The sequence below is a fragment of the Macrobrachium nipponense genome, chromosome 1, assembly GCF_015104395.2.
Source record: "Macrobrachium nipponense isolate FS-2020 chromosome 1, ASM1510439v2, whole genome shotgun sequence".
Classification (NCBI taxonomy): domain Eukaryota; kingdom Metazoa; phylum Arthropoda; class Malacostraca; order Decapoda; family Palaemonidae; genus Macrobrachium; species Macrobrachium nipponense.
Window position 1 is genome coordinate 143291768 of NC_087200.1, and position 11060 is coordinate 143302827.

The 11060-nt window shown below is 50.2% G+C and overlaps 1 protein-coding gene across 1 annotated transcript in view; it reads left to right on the forward strand.

Annotated features, from left to right (window-relative positions):
• Positions 1–1208: 1208 nt before the first annotated feature.
• Positions 1209–11060, forward strand: part of LOC135218962 (transmembrane protein 62-like) — a 608314-nt gene continuing 598462 nt past the window's right edge. The window contains 1 exon segment of the mRNA XM_064255400.1: positions 1209–1519. Within this exon segment, the coding sequence (XP_064111470.1) occupies positions 1514–1519 (6 nt within the window). The 5' untranslated portion in view covers positions 1209–1513.

An 11060-nucleotide genomic window follows, 5' to 3' on the forward strand; every position in this document is an offset into this window, starting at 1 on the left:
AGATTGTACAATCATGATTGACAGTGCATCTGAATCACGAATGCTCTGGAGTGTGAGGACGTCAATTAGCCCACCCTTTCATTTAGGCCATTTTACCAAATTGTTAATACAAATGATTATCTATCCCTTGCAAGGAATCTAGTCCAGGAACCTAGTCCAGGGATCTAGTCCAGGAGTTCTGAAGACTAGGTAAATTAACCAAGTCCAGGAGACTAGGCCTGGGAGAAATTTGGCATGGTGTACTGAGTAATAAAGAAACAAGCTGAGTACCACCAAGAATTTTCTTCAATATCCCTAAAATGGAAATCAGCACTTCAATTGCCTCCCAGTGGGAAGACATCACCTGGCCTCATCAGTAGTAAGACCCATACACAAGGAGTATCATGTAATAGCAGGTAGGACAGGCCTACCCTAATTCCCAGGCAGCGTAAAGCTAGGTTATTAGTCTTCATACCCACCGTGTCAACTATGACACAGTACCATTCTCCGACCCCTGTCTCCAGGCAAGAAGACTGACAACAGTGAATATGTATACTACTAGTAGTCTTATGATTTCTCGTATCTTAATGTCGTGGTGTGGGAAAAATCCGCTCGTGACAGAGGAATTTGCGATAAGGCGTTGTCCTTACACCGCCTTGTGGTAGTACTTCTCTTGATACGCTGTTGTAAGATTTGCAATTTCTAATTTACCGTTAAGAATTGTTAAGTCGCCATCATGTCTTTAACTTGTATTCATATGTAATTTGCCAATCAGTTCTGCACAATACTGTTTCAGATCTTAGGAATATCACAAATCCAATACTCTCACAGCATTTCAATGTCTCGTTTATCACAGAACATAACTGTGCTCCTGCGTTTTCTCTCTTTTTATCTGGGAACATTGATTTAATTCATTGTAAAATATATATGTTTGAAGATGGTCGAAAACTTCTGATGCTTTATACTTTTTCAATATATCCAAGTCGTGCATTTCCTTAGAAATTTACTTGTTCCATAGTATTTTGGTTGGTTATTAAGGATTTTTACTTACTTTTTGTCGGTCGACTGTAATAAACCCCCAGGGGATAGTACTAAGAACAGCAAAATACATTTGACCATAGATATAGAGAGGACTTATATCTATGCATTTGACCCCAATCCCTAGTGGTTTTTGTATTCGCGGAACCGTTCCTTACAGTCCGTGCTGTTTAAGAAAATATTACTTATGTTGTATACACGTCTAAGCGTGGTTTCCCTATGAATAGTATACCATTTATTAGTACAGTAATGTGACTCCAGTTTGCAGAACAGTAACATGTAACTTCTATAATTCGATGAACTATCATTTTTGTACTTGGGAGTGCCACTCTAGTGTGTTTGTGTAACTCTATGTAAACACAAGAGACAGTGTGCTAATGATTAGCCTATTATACTAAATACCGGTAGATACCAACAATAGGCCATTTCATCCTGAGGTGAACACTATGATTTACTGAATAAGATCGGTCTCTTAAGGTCAAGACCTCTGTCCGAAATGAAGGTATTATTTTAATATATTTCTGAAGTTACGATAAAATTGTGGGTAGACTGGCCTGCATTGGACTACTAGGTAATCTTTTTCACGTAACCAAGAGTAGCCTATTTCTCCCCTGCCTTGCTTAATTTCTAGCACCGACAGGGTAGGCGTGGCCTTCAGTAACCCTACCTTAATGAGAGAACCAATCGGTAGAATTAGGTGAAGAGATGTCCTAGGTATCTGGAGAAAGTAAGCTAGGTAGCTAATACCTAGCTAGCCTATAGGTATTCTGTTGGCATGAGTTGTGGTAGCCTGCGTTACCTACCTAACCATGATATCCTACCTAGGTAAAATTGTACTGTAAACATTCCTGAATTTTGGTCTCGAAAAAATGGTTTCCTTTTATTTTAGGCACAGGATATCCTAGGTACGGCAGCCGTATCCCTGATCGCAATAGATATTGGTACGGCAGTGAATTGCGCATGCGTCATTTTCAGAGCTGCCGTACAAATAACTAGTGTAGTAGGGGTACGTCAGATTCTGTCAGAGGTCCCGTATTGTGTTATCGACTTTCTGCAGGTATGGTAGTTTGCTAATCATACAGCAGTAACTGCTGTATGCATGGTAACTGCTGAGCAGTTACCGTGCACTGTTGCTAAGAGCTATAGGTACGGCACCAGAAGGTAAGTGACAGCAGTAATAATAGTCGAACTGAATTGTTTCGCTGAACATGTTCAGTTCAAAATGTCAAAGTGAAGCACCATACTGTCATCACCAAAGCATTTTGACAGTAAAGGAAAACATAAAAAAAAACACCATAATACTTAAACATAATTAGATTTTGATTATATACATGAAAAATAAAATTAACTAATCTATCTGTGTACTTCATATCTTCCTTGAATCTCCTCTGAACCGTGTAATAATACATCGGTTTTCGCCGAAAAACAAATGTTTTCAGGTTTCAACGAGCTGAAAAAGCAATGCATGTGTCTACGAAGAGTCAAACTTTCAGAAATTGTATTTGTTCCGATACGTAATACAACCCTCGGTCCTTTAAATTTAACAATAGGAAGTAGCTAGCGGCAGCTGGAACGGTCGTAAGCTTCGAACAAGGGGAGAACGGTAGTTAACTGCTTGTCGAATCGTCGCGCGCAGCGCGACTGGGAGGTAAACAAATCACTTTTGCTTTCGGCCGCGGGTGTGAAGGACGTGTTCGTCATCGCTCTCTGCCCGTTCAATTTCATCGTCGTATGCTTTGTTTATATTGTGTTTTCTACTAATGGTTTGTTTGACTTGAAAATGAAACTGTAAGTACACTGTTTTCATTTTCATTTCATTACTTAATTATGAACCTTGAATTATGTCTCGGTGCCGAGGACGGGCGCGCTCGCGCCGAGTCATGTATTGGGGCGAAGGGTGTAATTGAAAAATGTAAGTACTGTCATTATATTTTTGCCCTGTGCGTTCGTTACCGAGGTGTGATTGCGCTCGGCACGAACTTTTAAGTTGTTCCGACCCACGGCATACAAACCTTCGTCCCTTTTTATTTTCAATAGGAAGGTACTAGCGGCAGCTGGATAGGTCGTAAGCTTTCGAACAAGGGGTTCGGTAGTTAACTGGCTTGTCCGACAGGCGCGCGCGCGCGACTGGGAGGTAAACAAATCACTTTTGCTTCGGCCTGCTGGCGTGTGGACGTGTATCATCGCTCTCTGCCCCGCTTCATCGTCGTTTGCTTTCGCATGATTGTGTTTTTCTTTTTCTATGTATCTAGTGAAACTGAATTGTAAGTACAATCATTTCATTGAATTCAATTGTGAATTAAAGGATCTTGGTTCACAACGCCCTCCGATTACCCGAGTGCCGGTGACTGAAGGGCGTAATTGCGGGAATTCATTTTCCCAGAATGATCCTCGATGCTCGTTGCCGAGGGCGGGAGCGCTCGCTCCGAGCGTATTTTGGGTTGAAATGTGTAGATGAAAATCGTAAGTAAGTGCTCTTTTCATTTATATTTTTTTGACCTGTATGCCCGTTGACGAGCGAATGCGCTCGACACGGAAACTTATTCAGTATGAAAGTGGAATCGCAAGTACAGTATTCTTTTTCATTTTCATATATTATTTTTATTGTAGCAATACTCAATTTGGATCAGTTTCCGAGCTTACCCGGAGATTGATCCTTCCCCCTTTGTATTTTTGAATGAAGTGAAATCGCAAGTGCAGTTCTTTTTCATTTTCATTTTTTTATTGAGATTGCATGTTGACGGGGATCAATGTTTCCGCTATTCACGGGAATTGATCCTTCCCATTTTTTATTTTTTATATGAAGTGAATCGCAAGCGCAGTAGTTCTTTTCATTTTCATATATTTCTTGATTGCATCAATTCATGGATCAAGGTTTCCAGAAAACCTTGATCCATAAAGGTAAGGAATGAAACCTTTCACCCTTGCGCTCGGTGCCGCCGAGGGGCGCGAATGCGCTCGATCCGAGCCCTTATTATTTGTGAAGTGAATTTTCATTTTGTTCCTTATTATTGATTGCATCAATATTTATTTTTTGGTTCAAGTTCCGCTCAGTCAGGGAAATTTGATCCTTATGCCTTGTCTTCGTGCCGATGGCACGATAGCTAGGGCTCTTATTTTGTTGTTGGGTACATGGTACTGTGCGGGGGTGGGAACGAGACCCCCCCCCGCTCAGTTCCCACAGATGGCTCTTCCCCTTAGGGGGGGGGGGGGGTTATCGGCGTTCTTCTCCTCGCCCGAAATCCGTCGGCGCGGGGGGGGGGGGGGGGGGGGGGGGGGGAGGGTGGCGTCTCTGGTGCCCGATGTACAATTGTATTAGGGGTCTTCCCAACTCGTTCGGGAGGGATCAAACCCCCGCACGAGGGGATTTCCCCCCCATTAATCGCTGACTACTATTAGTTTCCGCAGGTGGCTAACTCTGCCGACGAGAGTGGACCTTGGTGATGGTAATGGGGCGTTCCTTCCAATTGCAGAGCAGTGCTGGTGTCCAGGGGCCTGCGGTTCTATGTATGCGGGCCTACTGCGGTCACCCATGGAGTGGTGACCACGCAACCAGGTGACGACGTCCCTCCTCACCTGGTGTACTCGCCTCCACGTGGTAACAGTCTTGCCTACAGCCGCTGTGAAGTGCCGTTCGCCGTACCGAGAGGGGGGCGTGCCGCCGTCCGCTCGTGGTTGCCGCGCATGCAGCGACCACACTTCCGCTGCCCTAGAACTCCGCCCCTGGACCTGCCGCCGGTACCAGGATGTTGCTGGCTGCTGCTCCACTTCCTTGTGTTTCCGGTGCTGCCTGCCGTACCTGCCGATTCTGCCTGCCGTTGCTGCGCTGGCTGTTCCTGCCGTTGTTTCTGTGCTGGCTGTCCCTACCGATGATGTGCTGGCCGTGACTGCTGTTCCTGAGATGCCCATACCTGCTGATGTCGTCCCTGTTCGTGGTGGTACTACCCCAGACTTTGGTCTGTCTGTACAGGTGCGTCCGGGCCCTGTAGCTTCGGCTACAGCAGCCCGGCTCCGCCCTGGATAGCAGATCTTACGTCTGTCCTGAGGAAGCTGACAGAAGAAGAGGAGGAAGGTGTCGTGGTCGTCGTCTTCATCTTCTTCATCGTCGTCGGCCGCCGCCTCTTCCCCTTCGACTTCTAAGGCTTTACAGCCGAGGAAGAAGAAGGTCGCCTCCTCCCTCCTAAGAAGCTTCCTCGGGAGCTTCTCGGGACCCGTCTCACCTCAGTGGGACGGAGGGTTCCTTCGCTTGGGTCCTCCTGCTCCTCGGGAGCGGGGCCGTCCTCTTCTTCCGCAAGGAAGAAGACTACGGGGACCAGAGGCGGGGGTACCGGCTAACACGGTACTTCCTCGCCTGGTGTCAGTGGTTCTGCCACTGCATCAGGGTCCGTCTCGGCCGTCCCGTTCGCGGGAGGTACCGAGTGTACGGTCGCCTACCAGCGACCGTGCAGCCAGGAACCAGACCTCTGAGTCCGCTCAGCGTCAGGTTCACGGCACGGGGCGGAAGGACTGGTGACAGCCGCTCATGCGACTCTCACCATACCAGCTCTCACTCTCGCGTGAACAGCTGGCTACCCGTGGGACGTGACGGTCCACGACCGACACGGGCTGAGGCTGGGAAGAGGTCCTCCCGTTCGCCGGTGCCAGCCACGGCTGGAACCAGCGACGTTGACGTTGCCGTGAGGACAAGCACCGGTCTCACTGCGACAGTGGAGCCTGCAGGTCGCCTGACCGTCGCTCTCACAGAGAGCGATCGGGTACTGGCAACCAGCACCAGCTCTTCTGACACTCGAGATCAGTGCCGCTGTGCTCAGTCCCAGCCGTTCTCCACAGCGGAGAACGGTTCGACCAGGCCTGCAGCTCGATCGTGTTCACCACCGCGGGTTGACGATCGCCTGCAGCCCTCCAAGCCTGCTGGTCGTGCCAGCGAGCGACGAGGGAGCGTCAGGTCTGCCGCTCTCCCGTACCTTCAACCTCCTCGGGTTACACCGGGAGGAGCGAGGTATTGAGGGAGTGATCGTGAGGGGTGCGCCCCTCATGATCCCACCACGACGCCCTACGTGCCAGGCACGGTTCTTGGCCGACCGGCCAGGACGTATGCGCAAGTGGATGGGGAAGACCGAGAGGGCTGTCGCTGTTTCCCCCTTCTTAGGAGGAGGGTTCTCGGAATATGCTCTTGTTCGAAGGGCTTAACGTCCCACTCTGCAAGATGCTGTGACTTCCGAGGATCCAGAGGAACTTTGCCGAGGTTACGGCGCTGATTCGTCAGCACAATGACCTCGGGAAGGATCGCCGCTCCCACCAGCAGAGCCACGTCTCGGCTCGAGTCGTTTTGGGGCCCGAGAGGAATCCAAATCGACGGTGGGTCTGCCGCGATCGGAGCTTGCCGACTGGGTGGAGCCAGGTAGTCTCTCGTCTCCGGACAAGGAGGCTCTCTCGGTTCTGGACGGTCGAACAAGCTCCTCACCTCCTCTACTGCGACAGAGGCGTTTCTACGTGTCTTCGGACATCGTATTTATATATCCCTTCGGTCCTCCTGAGGTTTCGACCTCGACGAGGACTGGAATGAGTCGAGCGGTATCGTCTCGCTCCTGTCCAGGTGTCGATCAGCCCCCACCCAGACGACGTTCACAGTGGCGGCAGACCCTTTACCTACAGTGAGAGTTCGTAACCCTCCTCGGGAAAACGTTTTTTCCTCCTGACGATACGTTTTCCCAGACTCTGAGAGGCCATCGCCGCAAGGCGATGGCTGCTCCTGCTCTTCTCCAACTGCTAGTTCCACTGGGCAGGCAGAGCCGAGTCCTCCGATTCCTCCCCCATTTTCCCTCCCCTTACTCTCCTTACGGCTACGAGGGAAAGGGGAGGGATCCTACAGAGATTTCTCTGTAAGATCCCACGTTAGGGGCGCGCTACCGGGGGGACCTTCGGGTCCTACCTGACGTAAGCCCCGGTCATTGAGGAGGGATCCTGCCAGCCATTGGGACCCGGTCCAACAGCAGGCGTACGTTCCAGGGGCATCGAAGGACGTAGCATGGAGACAGGAGATCAAGACCATGCTGAGCAAGAGAGCTGTAGAAATCGGTACGGATCAATCACCGGGCTTTACAGCCGACTCTTTCCTGGTGGAAAAGTCCTACAAATATCGGCGCCCATGATAGATCTCTCTTCCCCGAACCGGTTGGTTCGCCAGACCCGGTTCACGATGGAGACGGCACGCTCAGCTGCCCTCGACTCTATCAGGGAGAACGATTTCATCTTGCAGTGGGACTTGAAGGATGCGGACTATCTTTACAAATACCCATCCATCAGTCCTCCAGAAAGTACCTCCGCTTCATCCTCGACGGGACGGTGTACCAGTTCAGGCCACGTTGCTTCGGTCTCTCAACCGCCCCACAGGTGTTCACGCGAGTGTTCACTCTGGTGTCTGCTTGGGCCCATTCGCACGGGATACGGCGATGAGGTATCTCGACGATTGGTTAGTCCTGGCGAGCTCCCGCTCGCAGTTGCTACAGGACAGGGATCGACTGCTCGAGTTCTGTCGCGATCTGGGGATCGTTCTGAACTTCGAAAAGTCCGATCTCGAGCACAACGCAGAGGATGAAGTACCTGGGTATGCTGATCGACACGGTAGCAGATTCAGGGAGGCAGCCAACAGTTCCTTGTCTCGGCAGGAAACAGGTAGCCCTCAGCAATGGCAAGTCGTGATCGGACACCTGTCGTCACTCGGGAAGGCCAGTCCCTAACGGGCGTCTTCACCTGCGGTCTCTTCAGGGAGACCAAAGGAGAGTTGGTCACAGGCGACGGATCCCCCGAGCCTTCCATGGTCACTGACACAGGAGGTGAGGCAGGACCTAGCCAGGTGACTGGACGACAGGAACCCCTTAAGAGAGTGCCTCCGGGTACTCTCCCCCCGGACATGCAGCTGCTCTCAGACGCATCGACCGAGGATGGGGGTGGGGTGCACACCTGGAAGAGTTGCGGACTTCAGGAGTGTGGTACGAGAACGACAAGCACCTTCACATCAATGTACTGGAACTAAAGGCAGCGTTCCTCGCTCTCCAAGAGTTCCAGGACCGCTTGATGGGACACTCAGTGGTGTTGATGTACGACAAAACACCACGGTGGTGGCTTACGTCAACAAACAGGGGGGGTGGGGGGGGGCCTAGTGGTCTCTCCCTCCCGTTGTATCAGTTGACTCGGCAGGTGCACGAGTGGGCCGGAGGCACACTCAATAGAGCTGTCGGCACGCTACTTCCAGGGAAGGAATGTAGTAACAGACACGCTCAGCCGTCGGGATCAGGTGATAAGGACCGAATGGTCTCTACACCAGGACGTGGCGGAAAGGCTCTTCGACCTGTGGGGGCGACCAGTCGATGATCTGTTCGCCATCCGGCACATCAGGAAGCTCCAGGTGTTCTTCTCTCCTTCTCCCGTGCCGGATCCATGGGCAGCTGCAGAGGACGCTCTTCAACACCCGTGGGACAACCTCTTCGCCTATGCCTTTCCCCCGTTCAGCCCTTGATTCACAAGGTGATCAGTCGAGCACTGGTCATCCCGAATCTCAGGATGATCCTGATGGCTTCCAAATGGCCACAGGCCATTTGGTATCCGGACCTGCTGGCTCTTCTCGCAAGAGAACCGAGAGAGATTCCCCATTGGCACACAACCTTCTCGGCCAGCCACACGTCGAGCGGTACCACCGAGCAGTCCAGTCCCTACGTCTTCACGGCTGGCTGTTATCCACCTTCTCTTGCGTACGAGAAGCTTTTTTCGTAGCGCAGCAACAGAGATGGCTGGAAACGTCCGTCAGTCCTCTGCAGCTGTGTACCAGGGGAAGTCGGCCGTCTTCGGTGGTTGGTGTCGTAGACGGGGCCTATCTCGTCTCAGAGCCAATCTTCAGCAGGTAGCGGATTTCCTCGTTTTTTCTTCGCCGCCGAGGAAGCTCCTCTAAGTTCCCACAGTCAAGGATACAGAGCCGCCTTGTCGCTCCTCCTGAAACTGACGGGATTGGACATCTCGAACTCGTTCGAGATCTCCTTGCTTAGGAGCAGCTTCCAAAGGTCTTGCCAACCCAGGGAAATCAAATGACCCTCGTCTTGCTGGACCTGGCATCGGCGAAGAGAGTACGGGAGCGTCATGCAGATAATGATGCGGATGAGATGCTGCTTTGTCCTGGGAGGACGCTACGTCGCTATCTGAAGAGAACTCGACACCTCGGGCCTGAGTGTCGACGCCTCTCCGTTAGCAAGGGTCAACAAGAAAGAAGTATCAAGAACACTCTTTCGTCCTGGCTGCGTGAGGTCTTCAGGAGGGCGTAGGAGCTGATGGCAGTGACGACATCCAGTACGTCCCGTCCGAGAACTCACGAAGTCAGAAGTGTTGGCCCCCTCGTTGGCGTTTCGTAAGAACTTCTCCGTGGCGCAGGTATGGAAGGTGGGGTCTGGTACAACCAGACCACCGGCAACTTCCTTATACCTCTTGGATATTGCCCATAGGTCCCTTGGATCGGTTTCCGTAGGACCTGTGGTGGCTTGCTCAACACGTCGTCTAGCTAACCCAGACCCTAGCAGGCTGAACAGCATCGAGTCCTGGTGTGACTGTATGAATAGATAGTGATGAGAAAGACTGGCTTCTCTTCTATCTTTTCTTCCCCCTCTACCTGTTGGGTGGAGGGATACGGTCATCACCCTGCTGGATAAGGACGAGATGCCGGTGAGCTATATGACAGAGCCCATCCTATCCCTTTCACGAGGATGGAGCAGAATATCCACCACTTATCCTTCTACAAGGGGGGGAAGTGGATGCCTACAAGAGTCAAAAAAATAACCATGACTTTTAACTTTGCTCCTGTACAGGAACAAGTTCTTACAATGCTGGTACGAAGAGATACGCTTGCCTCTCTCTTAGTACTCGGTCCAGAGGTCTGACCATTGATCCTGCGGTGCACACCCCGATCAATCGGACAGAGGCTTGGATCCCTCCCTCGCTCTTACGACCAGGGAGGCTTCCAAGGTTGGGCGAACACCAGTCTGTTCACAAAAGACTCAGATTCCACCCACCAAGAGTGAGTCTTCCTATTGTAAAAGGACCGAAGGTTTGTATGCCGTGTCGGAACAAATGACCAATTTGTCTAAAATTGCATTTTTCCTAACTATACAAACCTGAGGTCCTTTTACACATAGCCCCACCTCATGCCACCCCTCACTCTGCAGTTTTGCTTGGGCCAAAAGCCAAAAGTGATTTTTTTTGTTTACCTCCCAGTCGCGCGCGCGCGCCTGTCGGACAAGCAGTTAACTACCGAACCCCTTGTTCGAAAGCTTACGACCTATCCAGCTGCCGCTAGTACCTTCCTATTGTAAAAGGACCTCAGGTTTGTATAGTTAGGAAAAATGCAATTTCATACAATCAACTTACCTGTCAGATATATACATAGCTAAGACTCCGTCGTCCCCCGACAGAAATTCAAATTTCGCAGGCACATCGCGCTGCAGGTAGTCAGGTGATCTACCGTCCTGCCCTGGGTGCAGGATTAGGAACCATTCCTGTTTTCTATCATATTTTTTCTGTCGCTTGGAATGTAAACAACGTTTGCAGTTCCTCCTGACTTGATTTTTGGATTTCATCGCCATCGATCTTCTGGGCTATCTTTTGCAGGGAAGTACTGGATCGTTGGTTCGGCATACGCATATTAATTTGTTTTGATAACTTTGGCTTCGAAAATTTCGAAGAATTGTTTACGTGTAACTACCGAACTTTTCGGTAGACAATCACATAGTTTGCAAGAAGGAAAATTTTATATTTATTCATAATAAACGTGTAGTAAATGTTAGAATTGATTGAGCTAACTTCCTTCTTGACGATGTAAGGAAAGAATAGTTACGCTTCCTTTAGAAGTTTATATAGCTCTCGTACTAACGAGCAGTTTAGAGCATTAACATTACTAGTAGTGTGGTATCCTCATCTCCTTCTTACTTCACAGAATCTTCAAATTCATATTGCAATTTGAAGACAAAGGAAGGTAGCTCTAAATACGAGCTATTGAAAGG